We start from the raw sequence: 27,099 nt of genomic DNA, 5'->3' as shown, positions 1-27,099 counted from the left end.
AAAGCATGTTTCCATGCACCGCATCCTTCGGCAAGCAGGAGCAGATTTCACATCGAACGCGAACAGCAAGACATTGGCGCAAATATCCCAATTCCTGAAGAATCAGGACGCGAGTTATTGCGGCAGTTTGGAGTACTGAAAACGCTCAGGATTAATTCCGACCAATTAAGTTTTTTTTAGTTTGGTTTAGTGGTTCCCGCAAATAGAGAGTATTGATATAGACCGCCAACCACCACCGAAAACATGGTCTTTAACGTACTGATAGCATCGTCTGTGATCAAAACGGCCACCGTCGTTGGCTCTAGTCTGTGGCTCATCCCGTTTCTGCTGGGAGCCATCTCCTACTACCGGTACGATCGCGTCGACCCGGAGTCGCGCGTCATCAACCAGGACGCGCTGTACGCAGAGTATGACTTCGTCGTCGTCGGCGGCGGTTCGGCCGGCGCCGTCGTGGCGAACCGATTGACCGAGATCCACCGCTGGAAGGTGCTGCTGCTTGAGGCCGGGCCGGACGAGAACGAAATCTCGGACGTACCGTCGCTCGCGGCCTACCTGCAGCTCAGCAAGCTCGATTGGGCGTACAAGACGGAACCGACCGGCAAGGCGTGCCTGGGCATGGTGAACAACCGGTGCAACTGGCCCCGGGGGAAGGTGCTCGGCGGTTCGTCCGTGCTCAACTACATGATCTACGTGCGGGGCAACCGGAACGACTTCAATCACTGGGAGTCACTCGGCAATCCGGGCTGGGGTTACGAGGATGTGCTGCAGTTCTTCGTGAAATCGGAGGACAACCGTAACCCATATCTGGCGCGCAATCCGTACCACGGCCAGGGCGGGCTGCTGACGGTGCAGGAGGCCCCGTGGCATACACCGCTGGTGGCGGCCTTCGTCGAGGCGGGCACGGAGATCGGGTACGAGAATCGGGACATAAACGGCGCGAAGCAGACCGGCTTCATGATCGCGCAAGGTACCATCCGGCGGGGCAGCAGATGCAGTACGGCGAAGGCGTTCCTGCGGCCAATCCGGCTGCGCAAGAACCTGCACATAGCGATGAACGCGCACGTCACCAAGCTGGTGATCGATCCGGAGACCAAGCACGCGGTCGGTGTGGAGTTCATCCGCGGTGGCAAGCGGCATGTGGTGCGCGCTCGGAAAGAGATCATCATGGCGGCCGGGTCGATCAACACACCGCAGATACTGATGCTGTCCGGCATAGGACCGAAGGCGCACCTGGACGATGTCGGGATCCCGACGCTGCAGGATCTGCCGGTGGGCGAAAACCTGCAGGATCACGTCGGAATGGGCGGGCTGACGTTTCTCGTCGACAAACCGGTCGCCATCCTGCAGAACCGGCTCGAGGCGGGCTCGGTCACGATGAACTACGTCATCAACGAGCGCGGACCGATGACCATACTCGGCGGGCTGGAGGGTATCGCGTTCGTCAACACACCGTTCGCCAACGTCAGCGACGATTGGCCGGACATTCAGTTCCACATGGCGCCCGCGTCGCTCAACTCGGACGGTGGCGCCCGGGTCAAGAAGATCCTCGGACTGAAGGAGGACCTGTACAAGGAGGTGTTTCATCCGATCGAGAACACGTACAGCTGGACGATCATGCCGCTGCTACTGCGACCCCGGTCGCGCGGCTGGGTGCGCCTGAAGTCGAAGAACCCATTCCACTATCCGCTCATGAACCCCAACTACTTCGAGGACCCGTTCGACGCGGCCACGCTCGTCGAGGGCGCCAAGATTGCGCTGCGTGTCGGCGACGCGAAGGTGTTCAAGCAGTTCGGCAACCGGGTGCACCGGAAGCCGCTGCCCAACTGCAAGCACCACAAGTTCCTGTCGGACGCGTACCTCGACTGCCAGGTGCGCACGATTTCGATGACCATCTACCATCCGGTCGGCACTTGCAAGATGGGCCCCCACTGGGACCCGGAAGCGGTCGTCGATCCCCGGCTGCGCGTGTACGGCATCTCCGGGCTGCGCGTGATCGATGCCAGCGTCATGCCGACGATCGTCAGCGGCAACACGAACGCGGCCGTCATCATGATCGGCGAGAAGGGCGCGCACATCATCAAGGAGGACTGGTTGGGGCACGACCGGTAGTGAGAACCGGCGAGCTGCACCCCAAAGCCAACGAAACCCGTGCCATCCAACCAAGCCTATCTTGTCAATATCCTTATCCACCCACCCGACCCGGTAGGAGCGTAGTCCCAGTTCAACTCTCATCCAATGTAAATAATTCCGCCACTCGCCGCAGAGTGCATCAATCCTTCCTAGAATTAAAAACTAAAACGGCCAGAGAATATTCCCCGCTCCAGCGGTCGTCCTAGCATTATGTTGAAAACTTACTTCCAGTAACTCCCAATTGGTAGATAACAATATATCTTAGTTCTTAGAAGATAGCTATTTCCCTAGGGTGCGAACAGCGTGTCTTTGCGTGTATATAACGATTCTTCTTGTTGTGTTTTTTCCTTGTTTACCAGTAGAAAAGTAGAATAATAAACGTTAAACAGAAAATACTCAACACCTGCAACCGACTCCGGCGTTATTTCTTGCACGAATTCACGCGCATGAGGCCTACAATGATATAACTTTCAACCGTTGAGAACGGAGGCAAGTATGTTAATAATACGTCCGTAACCACACAGGAATTGCACACGATCTGGACGAGGTGGGAGCGACTCCGTGAGCCAGTGTTTTTCCAAGGTTACACACAACCGCAAACTGAAAGCAGAGATGCAGCCGTCAGCACAATCATCGCCAAGAGTGAGAATGGTTTGCGCACGAAGTCTATTACTCTGTCCGAGTGATCCCGGTAGCTCATCAATCGTGTAATTCTGGACGGCGTTTCGGTGCGTACGAGTACTTGCACTAAATCATTGCCATGTGTCAAATTGAAAAATACAAAAGGCCACACACACTGCAAAGTACATCCGAAACGAACGAAGCGAAAGTGCTTGATCATGGAAAGAGTTTAACGATGACAGAGACAAGGTTAGCGAGCAACAATGAGCCACAACAAAGAGACTGATGTGGTTTGGGGCAAATAGAACAATTAGTAATACATAATTTCCACTGACGGATAGCGTCCATTTATAGTGGTTCGCCTAATTGACATTTATTACATGCCATATTATAAGCAGGCGCGCTTAAGCACTTTTATGTCATTCTTCTCTCACGACTATCAGCAACTTCCTGTTCCAGAAACTTCACAAAACACTTTCTTCAGCACAGTCACAGGCCACAGTGGAGGTAGGACAATCACCCATTCGTACGGCAAAACCTTGATCCAACCGATATTTAATGCCATAACCTTGACCAACTCTTTCGAACGTGCATGTGAAGTTGACTCACATACGTTCGTGCGGTGGTAAATTTTGTGTTGTTTGTGTTTTAATCTCCATAAAGTCCTTTTGCTCATCTCCGAAAGTCCTTCGCCGACGACGATGACGGTGACTTTCGACGACGTTGATGTCGGGTGACGTTTTGTTGATTTCATTTCCCTAAGCCAGCGACAGACCAGCAGGGGGAGAGGTCAGCATCGTCGGGTAGAAAGACACTTCAGAGGCACTTTGAAGGCTCAGTCCATAAGCAAAAGGGGATGTTACCCCGGCATTCGAACTCTCTGTTGGGTCCTGCTACGAAAGGGACGAGGTTCAAGGTCACGGAATCGTAGTAATTACCCAACATTGGTCCCCTCCCGTTCAGCCGGATCTGGACAATCCTCCCGCTGCCTTTGACCTTTCCGATTTCGATCAGTCGGCGCAATGATGGAAGTCATAACGAGAAGTTAATTTTGCGCCCGCATTTTGATGCATCCGACGGCTGGTACGAACTGGGTAGAAGGTGCATCATCAGGCGGTGGTACGCAGGACGATTATTAACTCGCGCCTTTCTTTGTCACGCGTTCCGAGAAAACGTTCAGCAATGCTTAAACTCATCGTTTCCGTCAACTCCCACCGTTTCCTGAACCCCCGCGATGCAGATGATGCGTTGCGGGGCTAATATATTTTACGACGGCATTTGTAGATCCTAGCCTTTACACATTCGAAACCGGTTACTCTTTTACAGGTCGCTGCACCGGTTGCGAGAGCGTTAAATTTACATTCACGATTCGCCGAAGACTCAACTGTATCAATCGCAATGGTTTCAAAGCATATAAAAACAACGAACTAACCGGGCATTCATAGTTGAAGTCTACAAATATCTACTATGATGCTTACCACAATGGTTCTTTGTTTATTGCTGAGGGTACCGGAAACACAGGTTTACCACTAAAATATACATTGTACTGCACAGGTGCTCTTAAGATGTTGTTATACTTCCGTTAAAGTTCTGCTTGACATTACAAAACAGGTTTTTCTATGTTTATTGGAGATAATTTACAACCTGACTACAATTACCTGGAAAAGCATCGAACTAAACCTCCTTGGAAAACCATACAGTAAGCACAGCTTTTCCGGGTTTCAGGCTATCGGCTTCGTAGTCATCGACGCATAACGTATCGTGAAGGCAATGACTTGTAACAGAGTGTATCTATTCAGATGATAAAGGATTATTCCAACGAACCGTAAGCCACAATATCCGTCGATCAATCTAAAATATCCTTCAATTTTAATTTATGCATCCTCCTCTTTGCGCTCAGTGTTTGAGTTAATTTGACTTTGAACAGAATAAAGGTACCGATAACTAACTAAAATGACGTCGGTCCGATCACATAGCCAAGGATACTGCATTTATTGTTACGTTCACTTCGAATTCGCACTTTTCCAAGGAAAAACCCATCGGTCCGCGGACGGTTACACTTGGGCAACTTGTACTTGAAAGTAATTAATACTCCTTGTGATGTAAAACATAGTTGCATCATTTTCCGCAACCATTGCTGCATTTCGCATCGACCGAAAAGTAGCACCCCAAAAAGACGAACGCTAAACAGGTGACTAAGGGACAGTGGCGTACGTGGTTCGAAGCACATCGCAAAGTTTGAGAGCCTGCGGCTTCAATCCGCGTGGAGTGTGTTAAAACCCGATCCTCTCGTATCGAAATTCGAAAGTTCTAGAGCAGAGGTCGGCACACGTTTCTAGAAAAGGGCTAGATGATGAAAAAGAACCTTAAACCCTCGGGGCCCAGCTACCTTAAACGATGTTTTTAATGTTTTAATTGTGATATTAAACCCATTTTTAATCTAGTATCAATTTTCTTCTTCGAAAAGAAACATAAACATGATGTATGAAATATTTCAAAATTTAACTTCTAATCGCAAGTTTGGAAACTTCTTTCGTTTAATTTAGTACGTTATCAGCATATTTTTCGTTTGTTGTACTTTGAATAAATGTCTTTCATTAAATTTTAAATTAATCATTTACTCACATTACGTATCAATGTTTTTCTGGCTTACTTTCAGATATTAAAATAACTAAGCTTCAAAAAGTTTTGAAGAATCTGAACCATATTTTGTTTCGTATTTTACTGGAAAATATTTCCTTAAAGTAGTTAATTCTCCACGTGTGTCGCGAGACGGGGTAATTTTAGAACGATTCGGCTCACATTCGGCTCAGAAAAGATAGCCTGATCGATAACGTGCACAAACGCCAAAAAAGAGAACTTCACAGATCAGCTGGATGCAGCTACCAGGATGCAGGTTACTTGGTTGGTATTGAACAATGCTTTCAATAGTTTCAACAGACATTTGTAGAAAGAAATAAGTTTGACAAATTCGATAAGAACTCCGATATTTTCATTTTTAATTCAGCCGGATAAAATCAGCTTACGGATTTGGCTCACGAGCCGGACTTTGCCGACCCCTGTTCTACAGCGTCAGCCCGCAAGGGGGAACCAGTTTCCGTTTGGTTTTAGACGGAACGGAAAAATGGGAACACGCACCCCTTTGGAGCGTGCCCTAGCGGATGATGAAGATGTGAGCGCGCGCGTTTTGTAATTTGCATACACGAAACGCGGTTTGCCTACAGGGGGTGTCTAAGAACGGCGGAAATCCATACGAAATACAGATTGTGAAAATCAAACCTTTCCTCCTGCGGTAGCGTGAAAACGATGCAGTTTTTTTGCTTCCTACTTCCAGGCGATAGTTTGGTATCCCCAAAACAAGGTTTAATGACCCGGTTTGCCTGACACTTTTAACAAGTTTTTGCCAAAACGCACGAAAACTATATACAGTTCTACGCGTTTAACACTCACGCATACCATCGTTTTGGATGGCCATGTACACACCCAAACGTTGATGTCCACAATGGGGGGGTTTCCGACCACTCCGAAGGCCAAACTGGTCGACCTGATAACAGATTAAACGGTTAGAAAGCAGACCAATACATCCACACGCTAGGCTCGTTCCTAAGCATTCACAAATCTACGTCATTCTGACAGAGTGATACCAAAAGTTGAAATTTTGGAGATGTAGTTCTCCCGTAGGGCTCGTTCATCCCCAGCTTTGTGCGAGCAGGGCCCATAGTGAGCCCTTCGCGAGAACTCGTTCTTGATCTATCAATGTTGGCCTTGAATCATCTTTTCGGGGCGATAAAATTCCATCGGCGATTTAATTCAGTGACTAACCAGAACGCGACCAGCCCGGACGCGGCTGCTCGGCTGCGGACCGGATCCAGGCACCGACCGAAACCCAGGGTGTGACCATCAAATTAGTGTCGCTTAGAGTCGCAGCGTGAGTGAAGGACGTGTTGTCAAGCATGTTGCCAAGGTGTCTAGCGGCGACCGCGTGGTTCCATTTGCTAATTGTTGCAACTTTGGCAACGTTATCCTGGGCACAGCTTCCCGGTGGTCTGCAGCCCCTGTTCGACTTTATGCGGACGGGCGACGAACGGTTGACTCTGGAAAAGCCAGACACGTGGCCCTTAGCGACGGAGTATGACTTCGTGATCGTGGGTGCCGGATCGGCCGGGAGTGTCCTCGCGAATCGTCTCTCGGAGGTCGCCGGCTGGTCGGTGCTGCTGGTCGAGGCCGGAATTCGGGAGAACCAGCTGATGGATATTCCGATGTTCGCGCACTACCTACAGACGTATAGCGCCGTCAACTGGGACTACCGGACGAAGCCGAGCGATCGCTACTGTCTGGCGTTCAAGAACAATCAGTGTCGGTTTCCACGCGGCAAAGTGATGGGCGGTTCCAGTGTCCTCAACTACATGATCTACACGCGCGGGAACAGGCGTGACTACGATCGATGGGCCGAGCTCGGGAATCCCGGCTGGGCGTACCGGGACGTGTTGCCGTACTTCCGGAAGCTCGAGAACAGTGTGGTACCGAACGCGGATCCCGCGTACGCTGGCAAACGGGGCCCTTTAACGGTGTCCTATCCACCGTACCGGACTACCGTGGGTGCAGCGTTCGTGAGGGCGAGCGTCGAGATGGGACTACCGTACGTAGACTACAACGGTCTGCGGCAGATCGGAGCGTCGTTCGTGCAGACCACCACGAGGAACGGGCAGCGCTTGAGTAGCAACGCGGCGTACCTCTACCCGATTCGCAACCGGACCAATTTGCATATCAAGCGGGGCGCTCACGTCACGCGCGTGCTGATTGACGCGGCAACGAAGCGCGCCACAGGAGTTCAGCTGTACGCGAACGGTCGCTATCTGAAGGTGAGGGCGCGCCGTGAGGTGATCCTCTCGGCCGGCACCATCGGATCGGCGCAGCTGCTGATGCTGTCCGGTGTCGGGCCGGCCAAGCACCTGCGCAAGAAGGGCATCGAGCCGCTGGTGAACCTCGCCGTCGGGTACAACTTCCAGGACCACACAGCGGCCGGTGCGCTCACGTTCCTGCTCAACAGCACCACGACACTCACCTCCCAACGTATCTTCACGCTGGAGAACTTGATACTGTACGAGCAACGTCGGCGGAACGGTATGATGACGTCCTCCGGGGCCTGCGAGGCGCTCGCCTTCCTCGACACCGAACGTCCCGGCACGCAGGATGCCTGGCCCGACGTCGAACTACTCCTCATCAGCGGTACGCACGCCGCCGACCGAATCTACGAGAGTAACTTCAACTACAAACCGGATACGTTTCAGCAACTCTTCGGTGAAATCGAACAGCGCGGCATGGAAGGGTACACCGTGTTTCCGATGACGCTACGACCACGGAGCCGTGGCCGCATCACACTAGCCTCCGCAAACCCCTTCGACTATCCCATCATCAATCCGAACTACTTCTCCGATCCGTACGACCTGGATAACTCCGTCCGTGCCATCCGGAAGGCGATCGAGCTGAGCCGAATGGGTCCGTTGCAGCGCTATGGAGCCCGTCTGCACACCACTCCGATGCCCGGCTGCGAGGACTACACCTTCGACACGGACGACTATTGGAAGTGCTTTACCCGCCACGCCACCTACACCATCTACCACCACGTGGGAACTTGCAAGATGGGATCGCGGACGGACCGGACGGCGGTGGTCGACGCGCGACTGCGAGTTCACGGTATCGGCGGATTGCGAGTGATCGACGCCAGCATCATGCCCGAGGTTCCAGCCGGCCACACCAACGGACCGACCATAATGATTGCCGAGAAGGGCGCCGACATGATAAAAGAAGATTGGCGCATCAAACCATCAACCTAGCAGCCGACCGCAACATCAGCATCAAACTATTTATTGGACGACACAAACCAAAGTCACGAAAGAACACATTGTTAGAATACATTATTTTAAAGCCATCCGATTTTACGCTTTTTTCTATTTTGGATTCAAGTTTCAGTCGAGAACCGGTGTTGATTTTACAATCCAAACTGACGCGCAGAAAATAAGCGGAGCTTATAAGCATTTCAATATCTGGTATAGTTTGATCACCGATTTCAAAGCGTCGACATCCATTTTATAATACTCTTTGAAGAGATACAAAAGATTTATTTTAGAACTTGTTGTATCAGAAGAAAATTTCAACATTTTTAATATAAAATTTGCTAAACCATCGGGTTTAGAAAAGCAAGCAAAGACAAAACATTCCAAAGGATACATTATTCGAATAACTATAGTCTACGAATACATAATTCTACTACTTCATCAGTTTAAAAGGCTGATAAGGAAGGAGGCTGTCACCCGTCACCATGGGTAACGTTGCAGTCCACGTATTAATAAAGCTGCGTTGCATTGAAAAGCTCCTAACGGTATGTATAATTCGAAAACATCTTTAGGAAAACTATAAACAAAACTATTGATACGTAATGGGTTAATGCTAGCAATTTAAAAACGCCCGTAATCCATTCGCCTGATTAAGTTATTCGTGTTTCGTCACTTGGCAACACATCGCTGGTGGTTCTAATGAACGCAAGATGAGAAGGTCGCATGAATGAAAGGAGGATTTTGATTAGGTTGCCTCCTATCATGTTCTGATTCACTAGCGCCGCACGACGTAGTTTTGTCATAAGGCTGATTCAACTTTTTTCGTATTTTTACATATATCGATAATCAATTCTTCCCCCCGGTGAGTTTATCTTATCATTTTGAATTGTATTTAAAGTTGTTAATGATCAGAAGTCGTGTAAAGATTAAAACCGGAGCTGCGAAATTCAGCAACTCTCGCGAATCATTTCATTTCCATATCATATAATTTCGTATCAAAGTTCAACGACAACTTTTGTGCCAGAAATCGACCGCTTATCGTCACGCACGAATATCTTGAAATTTGTAGCTGGGCAGCTTAGTCTTAGCTTGGACTTGTAAAACTGTTGGTTTGCTAAATTTTAAAAACATTTTGTTCTAATTGATTGTACTAAAGATTGTACCAAAAATCAACTTGAAACCCAACGTTCCACACATCACGGTTAATGAATACGGTTATCAAATAGGGGATTTCATGTCCACCATAGTGATTATACTCAAGTGTCAAATATTGTTTATAAACAAAGACGACGAAAACGACGAGCATTGACGACAATTTTCCCTTTTCTGGAGGTCCCAGCCTTACTCATCCGGTACCTTGATGAGAACGCCTTTCTCGGACAACTGCGTATCGGCGAGTATTACATTAGACCATGGTTCCACATAGTTAGTGACGGGCAATTCCGATTTTCATAAAGAAACTCATACATTATACCACTAAAAACACTTGACAGTCAACGTGTTAAAAGAAATAGCATTATCACCTTGTCATCCGCACAATTCACGGTGTCGCAACATTTTACGACTGTTTAATCATTCTTTTTCAATCTTTAGTCGAATTTACGTATGAACAGCAGCCTGTGAAATTTGTGTACATTCCATTTGATGTTTGTTTACATCCAGTAGGATGTGGCGCGTGTCAGGTGACAGCATTAACAGCACACCAAAACACAAAAAATAACTTTAACAAAAATGAGGAAAATTCCTCAGGCGTGAAGGCGTTCTTTTATTTTGAAAAGGATCTCACGCAAATGAGATGTAATATGAAAAATATTCATTCAGAGCATATCCACTTTACGGCAGTATCAATCAGTGCATGAATCTGTAGCAGAAGGACCTATCTGTAGTAGGATATCTGTGTCGATTTCATAAAGGAAAGAGGTGAAATGAAATGAAATAAAAGATCTTCCACTTCCGAGGACAATCCGAAGGCTGGTAGCATTTACGGAATAGAAAAGAAACCGGGCCGTGCGGAGGTCGAAATTCCGCACCGGCTCCGGAAGAGAAAGAAAGTGTGGAGTTGTAGAGTCCCGAAGGTACACGGACACCCAGCAACACACCTTCTTTTTGGCACATTCTACAAGCGGACGCTCGAACCGGTTTCCCGGGGGGGAGGATTTTCCCGGACGATTTTGGCATGGATGCCCCGATAAGCCATTCGATCGGGATAGATAAACTGGTATTGCGAGGCGTGCGAATGTTTGCTAGCCCCGCGCAGGAAGAAAGAAGGTTCCGCGAGCGGCTCAAGTTCAAGTTTACGTTCGAGGTGAGTGCGCGTGAGCGAGAGCCGACATTCAATTCTTCGGGCATCTTCGGCCGGCGGCCTCCGGACGGAGAGTCGACCTTATCTGCCCCCTCCTCCTCACCCCCTCCTGAGTGTTGAGTCAATGCAAAACGCACCGACCACAAATGCACTTTCGATGCACGCTGCTAGGAGGGGGTATGCACCGGTGCACTCACGAAACCACTGGGCACTCGCGCACACGCACATTAAAGTGCATACACCGCGTCCGTGATGGCGAGGGGCGATTGTAAGATGCGATGCAATCAAAAGGTAAGTGTATGATGTTGCTACTATGAGACTATGGCTAGTATCGGTCTCCCTTCACCCTCCCCTGCCCCTAGACCGGGTGCCATACCGTTGCAATGCCTTTCACTTGCACAACGGGCCTACCGCCGCCCCTCGCACCGCATCCTCCGCAAATGCAGCGGAAATACCCGAGTGCAAGCTCATCCAATGTACCACGGGCGTTTTTCCCGCACTATTTTCGCAGTCCCCCCTCCTCCTCACACACACACACACACGCAGGCAGGGGAGGGGAAACTAGGCAAGCAAGTAGGTAGCAGGGTTGCTTTTGCCCCGGAATCTGGGAAGAAGCGAATGGAGAACAGAATTATTATTCGCGTGGTGTGGTGCGCGAAAATAGCGAACCAGCTGAATCTCGTTTCGCCCTTCGGACCGCCTTACCCTTATCTTTCCCCTCCCCCTCCCCCCCTTCTCGCGTGCATATGTGAGGGTATTCCCGCATCTCGGCTCCACGTTCGGTTCGGTCGGTTAAAAACGACCGCCAGTCATGGCCGCGAGCTTCAGTGCGGCTGTGGACGCGAGTCGGTGGCGTTGTAGTAGATCGGACTATAGTTCCTTTAGAACAGTTCCTTTCGTTCCCCCCCGGGGTGACATTTCGTGCGGATCGGGTGTACAGTGCAGGAGAAGACAAGGTTACGGATAGAACCATTCATTCGAGATTTCCAAGGAAGAACTCGGATCTTCGGAAAGTGTCGATTGTTCGGGAAGAATCCCTTGAATGGTCCAGAGTGAGTGAAGTGTTGGACTAGGTCAGTGTGCGTCGGTACGATAGACCAAGAGAATGATGCAGTACGCATCGCTGTTGATGGGCATCCTGGGGATGATAAGCTTCAACCGACCCCAGGATACGGTACTGTCGGTGCTGAGCTTCCTGCAGGACGGTGGCGACCGGATGGGTCGCGAACTCCCGAGCCAGCAGAACATCCGGGAGGAGTATGACTTCGTGATCGTGGGTGCCGGATCGGCCGGGAGTGTCCTCGCGAGTCGCCTCTCGGAGGTCGGTGACTGGTCGGTGCTGCTGATAGAGGCCGGACCGGGTGAAAACTTGCTGATGGACATTCCGATGTTCGCGCACTACCTCCAAACGTTCAATACCGTCAACTGGGACTACCGGACGAAGCCGAGCGATCGCTACTGTCTGGCGTTCAAGAACAATCAGTGTCGGTTCCCACGTGGCAAAGTGATGGGTGGATCCAGTGTCCTCAACTACATGATCTACACGCGCGGGAACAGGCGTGACTACGATCGGTGGGCCGAGCTCGGGAATCCCGGCTGGGCGTACCAGGACGTGCTGCCGTACTTCCGGAAGCTCGAACATAACGTCGTGCCGGACGCGAATCCGGAGTACGCGGGGCACGACGGCCCACTGACGATATCCTATCCGATCTACCGGAGCGACGTGGCCAAGGCGTTCGTGGCGGGAGCGGTCGCGGACGGTGCACCCTACGTCGACTACAACGGGCCCAGCCAGATCGGGGTGTCGTTCATCCAGAGCACCACCAAAAACGGCAAGCGGGACAGTGCGAACGTGGCCTACCTGTACGATCTGCAGAACCGCAGGAATCTGCACATCAAGAAGATGGCCCACGTGACGAAGATCGTGATCGATCGGGCATCGAAGCGCGCGACCGGGGTGCGCTTCTATCACGCCGGCAAGTTCTACTCCGTGAAGGCGCGCCACGAAGTGATCCTCTCGGCCGGTGCCATCGGTTCGCCGCAGCTCCTGATGCTGTCGGGTGTTGGGCCCGCCGAGCACCTGCGCGACCAGGGCATCAAGCCGATCGTGGACCTCCCGGTGGGGCACAACTTCCAGGACCACACGGCGGCCGGCGGGCTGACGTTCCTGGTGAACGGCACGGAAACGATGACGCACGGGCACATTTTCCGGCTGGAGAACTTCATGAAGTACCAGCACAACAAGCGCGGCCCGTTCACCTCGATCGGTGGCTGCGAGACGATCGCGTTCTACGACTCGGAGCACCCGAACGACGCCAACGGCTGGCCGGACTACGAGCTGCTCCAGATCGGCGGTACGATCGCGGCCGACCCGACCTACGAGCTGAACTTCAACTACAAACCGGACACCTTCCGGCGGCTGTTCAGCGACGTCCAGCGCTACAACCAGGAGGGGTTCACCGTGTTCCCGCTCATCCTGCGACCGCGCAGTGCCGGCCGCATCACACTGAACGGCACCAACCCGTTCCAGCATCCCGTCATCGAGCCGAACTACTTCTCCGATCCGTACGATCTGGACATTTCCGTGCGCGCCATCCGGAAGGCGATCGAGCTGAGTCGGACGGGGCCAATGCAGCGCTACTCGACCCGTCTGCTCGAGCGCCCAATGCCGGGCTGCGAAAACTTCATCTTCGACACGGACGACTACTGGAAGTGCTTCTCGCGGCACGCCACCTTCACCATCTACCACCACGTGGGCACTTGCAAGATGGGACCGCGGAAGGACCGGACGGCGGTGGTGGACGCCCGCCTTCGGGTACACGGTATCCGAGGGTTGCGGGTGATCGACGCCAGCATCATGCCCGAGGTACCAGCCGGCCACACCAACGGACCGACGATCATGATCGCCGAAAAGGGCGCCGACATGATAAAGGAGGATTGGAACGAGCTGAAGCGAAGATGATGCGGAGCGGCAAATCCCTATCGAGTCTCCATCAACAGCGTGTTATCGCAACAGAAAGCCTGCACACTCCTGCATTCCTAATCCCGATCTCTTCAGGGGAGCTATGGTGATGATTATTTATAGACTAAACAGTATTTATACACAATGCGCAAGTGTACGAGGGAAGTAATTTATTTCACCTAGTCGATAAGTTAGTTCCAGTAATTAAGGTGCAACGCTCATTAGCGTTTAGACAAGAAATAAATTTACAGTCAAACAATCAGACTCACGAGTCTACGAATAAGCTAAATTGTGTATATACCGGTCGTTTCCTTAATTCATACTCTGTACAGAAAGGCAAGACTATTATTGAGAACATCATAGACTCCAGCTATTCCTTCCAAATTGGATAAAAAACCTCCTCCGATTAAATGCTTTTATATGTCAAATTTAACATTCGATACAAACGATGATTTGAACTGAAACCGTTCTGTGCAAAGATTCAGCTGATTTAAGACCGTAATCAATGACATTTTGGTACATAATTTAAAGTTAAATTGAAGTAATAAACAATAATGTTATTAGATTTCTTACCTACAATTATGTTACAACACAATCCATTTGGTCCTATCAAAAAAGGTGTCGTGTTCTTCCAATTCGAAAAAAAAAATTAGTGAACTCTGTGGTTGTGTTACAATAAAATAGAGTACTGTACCTAATCGATCTATTTCATCTATTCTTCGTGATGACAGACTGAGATACAGTTTATTTTATTGAAATTTCTTCTTTATTTAAATGTTTATTCTTGATGAGCTTGATATTAAATAACAAAACTCAAACTGCCGTTGAAACGTTAGTTGATAAACGTTGCCTGATATTTTTAAAATCCTGAACTTTTGTTGATAATAAGGTTAATTTTCTATATTAACCCTTTCACGACCAAGGGAAATATTTTTCCCATCTACAAAACTCGTTACTGTTTGTTCAACTATTATCAAAACGATACCTTTGAAACGAAACATCAAAGAAAACATTATGTCAAAGGACTCAAATGTCTTTCTGAACGAATAAACAAAAAAGAACTATTAAAATTAATTGCCCAAAAACCAAACCATTCGTGCGTTCAACCAACAACAAAAAGTTAGTATTTGGCAAGTTGATGAATTTATTATTTTTTTCATAGAAACGGCTAAGATCTGTTATTTAGAGTTTTTATCATGTAATTTGTAGTGGAAAGCAAATAAAAGAAATTCCGATATCATAACTATACTGGTCATTTATTTACTTTTATGGTTTATAGGGTAAAATATTTCCCATGAAATTATAAAAAAAACCTACACATACTGCTAGGGTTTTCTGGTGATATTCTCTTATTTTACACCCCAAATAGCCAAAATATTGTGTTGTATTGCCAATTTTAGGCCTGAATAGCTTACGGTCGTGAAAGGGTTAACCAATTGATGTGCAATAAAATCCAGGATCTGATTGATCATGTAAGAATTCTCGAAGTCTAGTAATGAGCGAATGACAGATTAACAGTAATCAAGCTCAAGCAGATCAATTAAACAGAAAAGTAACAAACAGATCAATTAAACGATTGAACCAAAGACCAACGGCTACAAAATTGAATCAACGCGCGTTGCACAACATTGCGCGAGCACCGAAGGCCTTGCCCAGTGCATCCGCCAAGTGCATCCGTCAACCATCACGGACGTACAGTTGCGAGTGTCGGAAAATGGATGAACGATGTTCCCATGGCGCTGATACGCAACACAATGCTAGAATCCATCGCGTCACGGATCGCAAGAATGAGTCGAGGAAAAATTACAGTCTAGCACGTGGCAAACTCACCAATAGCGATGCGTTTCCGTCTATCGAGTGCCGTCAAAGCGTAAATTAAATATACGACTTCCAGCGCGATTAGCCGCGAACCCAAGACCCGGCATGCGAGATAAACGATACCGGTTCCATTCGACTAGATTACACCGATTACACACGTTGCCGTAAGCCATCGAGCAAACTGAACTGTATTACAATGAAATGAATGAGGTGGAAGAAAAAACTAACCACGAACGGTTGCCCTTCTGCGACAATCGCCAAATGCACCCGTTTACTCCGAAAATGCATCAAAACAGGCACAATGCACCGATATTCCTTTCACAAACCGTTTTCCAACTATCGGCAGGACAAGCGGTGGAAGACAAGGGAAAGATCTCATGGCCAAGGACACACACTTATGTATCAGAGTACAGACAACGCTGCATTGCGAGGTTGTTGCTCTGACAGACCACCGCCAAAACCGACAACAAATGTTAAAACCCTTTATCAAGGAGAACTAGTTGAAACGAATTGAGGTAAAAATATGTACGGTTTGTTCGTTTTGTTACAGGAAGAGTTTTTGTTTTTCGTATCTAGTAGCTTCATCAGTAAGTTTTTGTCTCGGGCACTTTTCAGATAATGAAGGTCAATACTACCCGGTCAATAATGAACAACAGAAGCGTAGGAGTAGTTTGAAAGTTGAGATCATACTCGAATTGCTTCTGAATTGACAACACAATTTGTAAAAAACTATACATAACGGTTGTCAAGCAGGTGTCCTAGCTCAAATTATAATGCCTTAATTTGTGGCAAGACGCGCTCCAATATTTTGATCCACCGATTTTGATCCAGATTCAAACAAAGATCTTTAAAATTTGTGTTAATTAACATAATTTAAAAAAAAAACTATTTTAAACCCTTCTTCACCAGAAGTCATTTTTAAAATTCTTAGCCCTCATTGAATTGTTTAAAGGAAAATTACCACTTTATTCAACGCGATTGTGTGTAATTGGCTTATCCTTTTCCGTCGCTCTGACGTACGGCAACTACCGACCGGGAACTACCGTGTGGGGATAGCTGGTAAACTTCCCACATCGGTGTTCAGAATTTCAATTCGATGCAACCACTAGTAAGCGAACATATTCATTTAATGTCGGTTCTTTTTGTTTGTCCAGTTTGCACGAACACAACGAAATGTCAACGCCGGCGACGCGCACTATAAATTACTAGTCCGAGGCGGATTAAGGGTTCTAAGGGGCTCAAGTAGCCATTAGTTGATGTTCGAAATCATCTTTTTTTTTGTCCGAGATCATCAATAACTTTCGAACAGGCTGCTTACGAAATTCGATGTGTTTTCTTTCTTCGTGGTATCAATTACGTTTAGTTCTAATAAACCGTTACGTTTAGCAATATAATACATCGATTGTCCTCATACTCCTCCTTTAACGAGATTCAGCTCCTCCTTTAACGAGATTAAATGAGCCAAAGTTCTGCAAGACATTTAATTTGCATTTCTTGAAGCCCTACGTAAAGCTGGAGAGTGTTTTGAAGCGAATTTCATAACTCTAATAAAAAAAATTAAAACTTTAACTGGCTAATAATATTCAGAAGAATGCACTGATGATACCTCGGTACCATTTGCTTCGAGTGTGGACGGAACTGCAGTGGCTTGCCGATTCCGGATTAAGTACAAGAAGTCGAAGCTCAGCCCGCAACATCGGCAGACTTGGGTTGAATTTGATATACGATACCATCACTGTGAAATAGACATGTCGCAGAATGTTAAGTTCAGCGATGAAATCAAGCTGAACCTTCATGACTGGAACTGAACCTCCAAGACTGGAGCTGACCCTTCATGGTATGACCCTTGTAAGACGGCCCCAAGAATCAGTGATATAACCCAAGGTTTGTTCTGCCCAACAGAACAGTGCCGATACAGTACGACATGTTCTTAGGCTATATCCGGGTCATGATGTAGGCCGGTCCAACAAATAAGCGGAAAACACGCATTGCATAATTTTTGTCTGCAACTGTACCTGATGGAAAACCCATACAGAATCTGTTATGTTGGAAAAAAAACTGAACATGCGTCAATTTTAAATTGTACTTGATTTTTGACGGTGCTTCAAATCAAAAGACCTCAATGCTGGAATAGCAACAACGCTTTTGTATTGCATACCTTTAGGCGCAGACTACGGTCAAGTTAGAGCACTGCGCGGCTATCGTAGAGAGGTTTCAAGTTTGGTTTATTATTTAGAGTAGTGTCAGTGGAAATAGAAAAGGCCCTGCAATAGAGCACTTTGCCCAGATAGAAAATAGTAACCTCTCTTTCTCAAACCCATGAGCTCAGATCATCACAATACTGTTTTCTACACTTTGTGTAAAGCAACATAGCGAAGAAATCACGCAATCAAAGGAAGAAAACTCGACATACATGCTGCAATGCATTCGTGCACTTACTAAATGTAGGTATTGGATAGCAAACCATATGAGAAACGAAAACATTTCAGACTTACACTCCGCCTTCTTTCACATTTTACAACAACGTACCTTTGGTACTTGTGTAACAACAGAGGTTAAACATTGAACCTTGTAAAATATAGCCACCGGCCGAGGGTAGGAAGGATTTTATTTTCTTCTTTATGACTAAAGTTACAATACGAACGATTGATGTTAGAGGTACAAGTGTCTTAACAAAATACTATTCTCCTAGTCGCATCGAGCGGCTGAACATCAATAAACAATATCCACCAATAGCTATTTCCCCTATCCGCTAAAGCGATACAACTTTATGGCATTGACCGTCAGATGATGCGTCGGTGGGCTGGGCTAGCGGTAAAGTGGATCGGTAGCGTCGTTGTAAACGATTACCCCCAAACCGAGCGCATACGAGCGGAAGAAGCATCGAAAGGTAAAATGAAGACGAAACAGAAGAAGGTCCTCGTGGTGTAGGCGATGGGATAAAATTGAATTTCAAATCTATTCGTCCCTCCAACTCCATCGCATCGGTGCCCTTGACCATGGCATAACGAACGACAGTTATATCACGCGAGGCCAAGCCCGGCTCATCGGAAGTAGTCCAATCGGCTGCCATCGCCTTCGACGGAACCGCCCTCGGGGAGTGACACACTGGCACAGACACATACGCGCACAGACACACACACTAGTTATTGTAAATGATTAAAAACTAGAAAACCACCGTGCGGAACGGGCTACACTAGTGCTAGTTGACTCGCGTGGAGACGCCCGCGGCACGGCCGAGCCACTCCTGGCGGATCAGGTCGGCCAGCTTCTCACCGATCATGTATGCGGTGGCGGTCGGATGTCCGCTCGTCGGATAGGGTATGATGCCGACATCGGCCACCCGCAGCCGTTCGATGCCGTACACCTTCAGCGTGGGGGATACGACCGCTTCCGGATCGCTGGCCGGTCCCATCTTGCACGTCGTCATCTGGTGGTGGATCGAGGTCGTCTGCGTGCGGATCGCGCAGCGCCAGTAGTCGTCGGTGTCGAACCGGTGCTGGGCACAGTTCGGCAACGGCACGTCGTACAGCTTCGTGCCGAAGCTGCGGGCGGCGCGCGTGTTCAGCAGCGGCATCGCCGACCGGATGCCGCGCAGGATCGTCTCGACGTCGGCCGGATCCTTCAGGCTGTTCGAGTAGTAGCGCGGCCAGTGCAGCGGGTTGCAGCTCTTCAGCCGCATGTAGCCCTTGGACTTGGGATGCAGCAGCACGATGTTGACCGTCATCACGTCCCGCTCGTTCGCCTCCAGCGGCTTGTAGATGCTGTAGATGTGGTCCGTCAGCCGGAAGCCTCGCCGGATGCCGCTGCCACTGTCGGCCGCCTGCGAGCCGCCGCTGAAGATGTACTCGATGTTTGGCAGCGACTCTGGGGTCGGAGCCTCGGACGTCGAGAGGTTGCGAATGAAGGCGACCGCCTCGACGCCACCCGTCACCGTCATCGGCCCCTGGCCTTGCAGGAACGCCAGGAAGTTCTCGATCGTCAGTACGTTATCGCCGTGCAGTGACAGCTGCGTCGTGTTGGTCACGAACGCAAGCCCGGTGAAGTAGGTGTGATCGTACAGCGTTTGACCCACCGGGAGATTTTGCAGCACGGGCACGCCGATCTCGTTGAGGTGCTGACGCGGTCCAACTCCGGAGAGCATCAGAAGTTGAGGCGTCTGCAGGGCGCCGGCCGTCAGCAGAACCTCCTTGTCCGCGTACACCGTGTAGCGCGTCCGGTCGCGCACAAACTCCACCGCGTACGCGCGTCGACTCGCCGGATCGATCAGCACCCTGGTCGCGCGTGAACTCGTGAGGATGTGCAGGTTCGGCCGGTTGAGGATCGGCTCCAGGAAGGCGGTATACGCCGTCAGCCGTCGACCGGTGCGCACGTTCGACTGAATGTACGACACGCCAAGCTGTGACTCGCCATTGTAGTCGACCTCGTCCACGCCGAGCTCCCGCCAGCTGTCGACGAACAGTTGCGCCAAACGGGTCCGATAGGGCAGGTGTCGCACGTCCAGATTCCCATCCGCACCATGGTACTGGCTGGACGCGTTCCCGAGGTATGATTTTTCGGATCGAATGAAGTACGGCAGGATCTCGTCGTACGACCAGCCATCGTTACCTGCCGCCGCCCACTGGTCGTAGTCGTACTTGTTGCCCCGCACGTACATCATATAGTTGATCAGTGTGGACCCCCCGAGACCCTTTCCCCTCGGGTAGCTGCACCGTTGATCCTTCATCCCTGCGAGCCCACGAGGGGCGCGAAAAAAGGGAGGAAAATTAGATCGGAAGCACCACCACCACCACCACACCGCACCCGCTTACCCCAGCACGAGTAAATCTGCGGCTCGGCAAGATATCCCCAGTTGTAGCTCGTCGACTGCAGGTACGCGGAGAAGATGGGCACCTGCACGAAGATGTTCTCCTGCTCGCCCGCCTCGATCAGCAGCACGTTCCACTCCGGCACCTCACTGAGCCGATTAGCCAGCACACACCCGGACGGGCTCGCACCGACTATGACGAAGTCGTACTTCTTCAACACCGACGCCCGCTTGGTGCTGCTTTCGCGCAACAACCGCACGTTTGCTTGCGGGTTCGTCGCCTGCCCATCGTCGCCAGGACCTGACGCATCCGGACACTGGCCGCGCACTGATGCCAAAACCACACACACCACCACCAACACGTCTCGCGTTCTCGCCATAGCACCACCGCGATCCAATTCTCTGCTCCGAAGCTGGTCCGAAAAACTGAACCGTTCCGTTCGGTGCACGATCTAAGACTAATCGGTCGCTAATCACCAATCCTTATGTCACCGCTGCATCTAGCTTCCCATCACACCACACCCCCGTCCCAAAATGCCCCCAAACACACACACACACACACTGGCGCGCGCGCCGACTAGCGCGAGCGATCGTTCAACTATTCCGACCAGCAGCACGCACGCACGTATTGGTGGTTTGGCGACCTTTCGGCACGGAGAAGGAGGAACCTAGCCTTCCGAAACTATTCCGCACCACTTTCCTTTCCGTTAGAGATGATGATAAAAAAACCGGATAAAAATAAAAGCATACAGCGAGTTCGAGAACCGTAAAAGTGTTCCGACCACCTTTTTTTGGTGGTGTTTCGGTTTATTATTATATTTGGTTTCTGGGCATTTCCCATGCGACAGGTTCCAAACTGGCCGATGGCTGCAGGGTCGATAAGAGGTGGCGCAAGTCTACACGACACGCCGAGCTAGCAAAATAGAATACGCACCACACCACGCAAGTATTTAGCGTATTATGGTGGAAATAAAATGGCCAATCATGTGCCATTGATATTAGTCGTAACATGACATTAATGAACTTTAACAAAATGGTCCCCCATTCTACAAACCAAGCAAATACAAGATGATAATTGGTTTTGTGCAACAAGCGAATACCTCCTTAGACGATAAAACAGCCAGAAGCCAATAAGAACACTCCTAAGCTGGCTTCAAATCTCAACCAAAACATTCCTGCACGTATGTTAAAGCTTGGTAATCTTTTATGGGGCAGGTATATGAATGAAGACGCCATAGCAGCAAGAAAAAACACCCAAAATTAACATTTTATGCGAGCGGTCGTTTTCCGTGACACCCGCCCAAGAAGGAACTATTCATAATTGTAAATTATGCTAAACGAATGTAAAACTCCCACCCCTAGCCGATATGGTTTTCTATTTTTATTAGCCACCGAAAACCGGATAGAGCGAACCTTCCGCCACAAATGTGACGATGCGACCCACAGTTCATCGATTCCTACTAATATCCTAAACGGTTCCGCAGGAAACTTGCATCTTCCGGACCACCACCAACCAACGGTGAATCGGAGTGCAACTGCTATCGATAACCATTTACAGCCAGCCAAAGCTGATGCGTGCGTGTGTGAGAGTAAGCGTCAAATTTAGGACCTTGACATAGCTCAAATTGATTTAATAAAAAAACACACACATCCACAGAGCCGATGGACCGACCAGGCAGCGTTTTTAGCCGGTCCTCGTGTTGTCACTCTCGCTAACTGTCCATTTTACAAGTCCACGAACGAGGTCGGCGATATGGGAGCTCAGGATTTAATAGCTCCCACCTTAACCGCTCCACATTGTTTTGTGGGTCAACGTCAATTTACGGATCAGTAGCGCAGCACACGGAATAAAAAATAATCAAAACTACCTTCTCCTAGCTTTCAGCTGCCGAAGGATGAAATCAATCAATCGGAGCATTCGGTAGCATTGAGATGGCTACAAACGATATGGCTTATCGGCGCTGAACAAACAAACGCTCGACAGCAAATGGCGCGCTCGGGTCGCTAATGCCAGGCAAACATGGCGAATTGACAGGCTCTTAAAATGTCCTGCCACTCACCAAATTCGTATCTTCATTTAATCATCCAGAAAGATATTTCTGCGCTTTTATAGCTATTTGGTTAGATGATCCTGTCATCAAAACACATGGAAATGTAAGTTTATAGCATATTTATTAGGGAAAGATTGCTACAAACTTTACCTTTTTTTGCCGACGAATAAAAAGTCGGTTGATTTTTGCCAGTTTCGCGTGTTGTGCTTTATGAATCTTTAGGCGGGATTCATTCATATGAAGCATTCACCTAAGATTCATTCAGATTTATTCATGAATCTTTTGCGATTCGAAGCTCGAAACATTGATGACACTTTCGAAGCATCAATTAATCTTTCACGAAGCTCCCAAGAATCTTCATGATTCTTTGATTGACGTGGATCAAGCGGCCTCAATAAAGTGAGAGTCTTTTCTAATGTCCTTTTTTTTTGCTTCTTGGGCTTAACTTAAATTTTGTTTATGTTAATAAACATGAACATATACAAAAAGATCAAAGAATCTTAGAATCAAAACAAAGAGTCATTCAGCTTCATGAATCTTAATCGGAACAAGAAGACAACGTTTGCATTTGCTTTGGTGGCGTAAGATGGTGTAGCGAAGAAGTGCAGTGATTGACCTCGTGTGGTGCTCCTTTTCTGCACCAATTCCCACGCCGTCCTCGCGTAGCTGAACACCCACGGCTGATGACCTTTCGCCGAACCGGTGCCCTGTGTCACTTCTCCTTTCCCGAGTGCCTTTGCCATGGTCCGAAACCATTTGTGATGCTCCTGTTCGCACATCCATTGATAATCGAGCCGGGTGAATGGGATTTCCGAGCTCCCATCGAACACGTTTGCGTTATTCAATCGGACCGCGCTGTGACAATCCTGCGCTGCATAGAACATATCGGTTATGTTAAAGTAATCCTGCGCCATGCTACTTTCGACGTCCGCTTATCTCGCGCCGGTTATTTTGAGGTCGAGCACATTCCAATGCGATGTTCCTTTTTTTTTCTCCTGCATACGAGCCATTAGGCTCATCTCAACGCTCGTCCGACGATGTTTCGACGGTCATATCGCTTAATGAAAATGTGGATAATTTTATTTCGACTTAGCAAGAAACTCCCGAAAATTTGTGTCCATGCTTATTTTATGTTATTTTTTTGTTTTTTTAAATGATAGACGTGGTTTTCTAGAATGGTACAGACAGATTTCCTCTAACTTTGCTCTTTTCACCATTGAGTGAAAATTTGGCGTCTTTAGCCTGTTTGGTGGGCATTTACTCTTATATTATAGTCCGTACTATAGAACCTTCTAGAAACGTATTTGCATCATGGTTAGAACGCTGAAACGTTACTCTGGAGCTTTATTTTCTACTTTCGAATAGTAGAAAGGATCCGAAGGCGGCTCCTTTGGTCGTTTTATGCATCTAAAGCCATTTTATACATCATAGCGACGATGATTTTCACCTGTCATGTACGTTGGAACCTCGCGTTTTCAATTATTCTTACATAATTACTGATTTGCTTTCTTTTACGAACTATAAACTTTATCAAAAAAAATGTAATACACCGTATACGTTGAAAAGCTGAACGGGAAACTTTTTCAGTAATTCCTGCAGCTCCGACAGCGGATCCTTAATCTATATTAACGAATTGCTAAAATCACTAAGCACTTATCTAACAACAGTAGTGGCCCATTATTTAAAAAACATGTTTAAAATTTATGTAAACCTATGAAACGGCACTGTCAGACGGGAATGCAGAAGTTGAAGAGAAAGCTAAATGGGTTTAACGTTCGGCTAGTAAACGTAAAAGTGAGCGTTAGCACAAATCTTCTCCGTTGGTACCTCTCGTAAAAGTGAGAAAATGGGGGAAAAAATGCTCCTTGAAACGAACAAACCATCGATTGATCTTACCGTGGCGATGACCAAGCACCGATCCATGCACGCCATTGCCAAAATAATAAAACCAATTACCAACCAACCAAGAAGAATACACCTGGTGCGTAGATCCGTAACCTAACCTATGACCGCATTCAACCCGGGTTTTTTTCGTACATTTTTTCAGATTTGATTTGCGCCCAGTTCAAACATTACTGGAATACCAGTGGTCCCCTTTGACATTTGAAGATATTTTTGCCAGATTCCGGTATTCGGTCTTGAAGACAAACATATGATGTTTTATTCACGTACACATCGCACATATGTTCCGATTCGCTGCAGAGTAGATCTCAAGTAATATACATACACTTGGAAAAAGACATAAATAAAGCGTAGAGAATAAACGATACAGGAAACGTAAAGTTTACACGAGCATCACTCACTGTCGGCCGAATTATTGCAGAAGGAAAGATTTCCATTAAAGAACCATTCATCTTACACTCGGGGTTCGGCAAACCGCTTCCTGCCAACCTTTGAATTCGGCGTTTTGCTTTTCGCAAAACTGAATTTACAACATTCTTGTGCCTACTGCGGACTTCAATAAGTTACTTAGAAACTCACAAGGAAATGAACCTTCCGCAGCAGTAGAATAAGGTTTAAAACATTATTGACAATTAATTTGTCATTATTTTTAGAAAATCATCACTTATCAATTAGCGGCTTATATTATACCATACCAGTGCTAATTTTATAAAAAAATATGATAAGATATTCGCACACAACAAAAACAACTTCTCGGCAATTTAGCCTTTTCAGAAAAAAAATCCCGATCTTTGACCCGGGCAAATTTTCTTCCAAACTAAGAAAAAATTGCCAACCCCAGCACTACACTGTCGCTCAAACGTTCCGCAGTGCCCTCTTCATTTAATTAGCAGTTTATGGTCATGTGTGCTGGTGTGCGGAAGACAAAAACTCGTTTTCGACAGTTACTGCTCGCGATGCTTTTATCACATGGTTTCTCATTTACCTTTCTTACTGCTCTCCGCAAGAAAAAGTACTAGAATCATGGTCCGTTCAATAAACGTGATAGCATCATTCATTAATTCATTCACTAAAGGGCTGATAAGGTACAATGGGTCGGAAAAAAATCATTATCTCACTGATTTAGTATATAAAATCAATTTCTTCCGGCCTCGTAAGACATGCAAACAATGTAATTTTATCTTCTTGAAAAAAGACTGTACAACTTACCCACACCAAGAATTTAATCGGATTGCGTTCTTAACGAGAACTCCCCGCAGAATCGCAGAAACCGGTCCGCAGTTTGAAGTGGACATTCTTGCGATTCGCATGTTTTATTTAACATTCTTGGTCAGCTCTTTCGTGCGCTTACATCCGTTCGCAGAATGCTTTGGACCCTATGGTTCATCACAGTAGTCGGTGTTTCCTTGCCTCATATCGCGGATGGCTTTATTTGGTTACCTCTGTACCGAAAACAGTTGTTACTCAATAGTCAGGTTGCCCACCAAACGGGTAAGGAAATTAATGTTTGACCTCGGTGTGTTGTGTGAAAAGTAAGCAATTTTTAAACTCCTCTAGCGCCTCCAATAGCAACGGGGAACCGTAGAGGCGAGTACGACTTCGTAATCGTTGGTGGCGGAACGGCCGGATCGGTGGTGGCGAGTCGACTAGCCGAGCTGCGTCAGTGGCAAATACTGCTCGTCGAAGCTGGCAGCGAGCGCCCGAACGTCAATGATGACAGTTGGAACCTCAAAGCAGAGCCGCAGCCGAATGTTTGTTTCGGTAAGGAATCGAGACTCGAGGTGAGGTCTTTAAAACAGTGATCCGGAGCAATTGTGTTCTTCCTTCCAGGTATGCCGGACGCACGATGCGATATTCCGCAAGGAAAGGGGCTGGGCGGTAGCACCCTCACCAACAGCATGCTGTACGTCCGGGGTGATCCGGCGGACTACGATGCGTGGGCAACGGAGTTCGGCAACAGAGATTGGTCCCACCGGAACCTGCTGCCGTACTTCCTGAAGCTGGAAAACACTCGCACCAACGCATCGTCCATGCGCGAGGACCGTGGCAAGGGTGGTCCACTTCCGATAACCGGTCTGCGCACCAAATCGCCCCCGGTTGAAGCGTTTCTTGCCGCCTGCAACCGGCACGGTTTACGTACCGCAGACTACAACAGTGAAGCGACGGAAACGGTCGGCTACGTGCAGCTCACTCGGCGTCGCGGAAGGAGGGTAACGTCAGCCGACGCATACCTTCGACCGGTACGCACCTTCTTCACGAACCTACACATCATGACCGACGCGAAGGTGACGCAGCTGTTGATCGATTCACACACGAAACAGACAACCGGCATCGTAGTGATGCATCAGGGCATCCGACGGGAGATCCGAGCCACGAAGGAGGTGATACTGGCGGCGGGTCCCATTTTCACACCGCACCTCCTACTGCTATCCGGAGTTGGGCCGCGGAACCAGCTGGATGCTCTGAACATTCCGATCGTGCAAGAACTTCCGGTGGGTGTCACGATGAACCTGCGTACCGTGTCGTTTCCGTTGCATTTCGCGACGAACACAACGGTGCCGTACCGAGCACGTACTAAGCTGGAAGCACTCGCGTTCACAAGAATTGCGTCCGCAGCAGACGAAAACATTGGTTCCTCCCATGAGATACTGTTCCAGTACGAACCGCGG

General features: G+C 48.4%; 2 protein-coding genes across 2 annotated transcripts in view; one reads left to right on the top strand and one right to left on the bottom strand.

The window, feature by feature from the left end:
- LOC131286133 (flotillin-2) overlaps positions 1 to 27,099 on the bottom strand; it is a 190,045-nt gene that overhangs the window by 141,255 nt on the left and 21,691 nt on the right. The gene's annotated exons all lie outside the window — the stretch shown is intronic.
- LOC131286130 (glucose dehydrogenase [FAD, quinone]) lies at positions 244 to 2,109 on the top strand. The gene has a single exon (XM_058315021.1). It carries the CDS (start codon positions 244 to 246, stop codon positions 2,107 to 2,109), a length of 1,866 nt encoding a protein of 621 aa, XP_058171004.1.

This window comes from Anopheles ziemanni, chromosome 3 (assembly GCF_943734765.1).
Source record: "Anopheles ziemanni chromosome 3, idAnoZiCoDA_A2_x.2, whole genome shotgun sequence".
NCBI lineage: Eukaryota > Metazoa > Arthropoda > Insecta > Diptera > Culicidae > Anopheles > Anopheles ziemanni.
This window is presented reverse-complemented; position numbering and strand designations above follow the sequence as displayed.

Excerpts from the sequence above, each read along its gene's own strand:
- LOC131286130 (XM_058315021.1), top strand. The coding sequence starts at position 244 with ATGGTCTTTAACGTACTGATAGCATCGTCTGTGATCAAAACGGCCACC.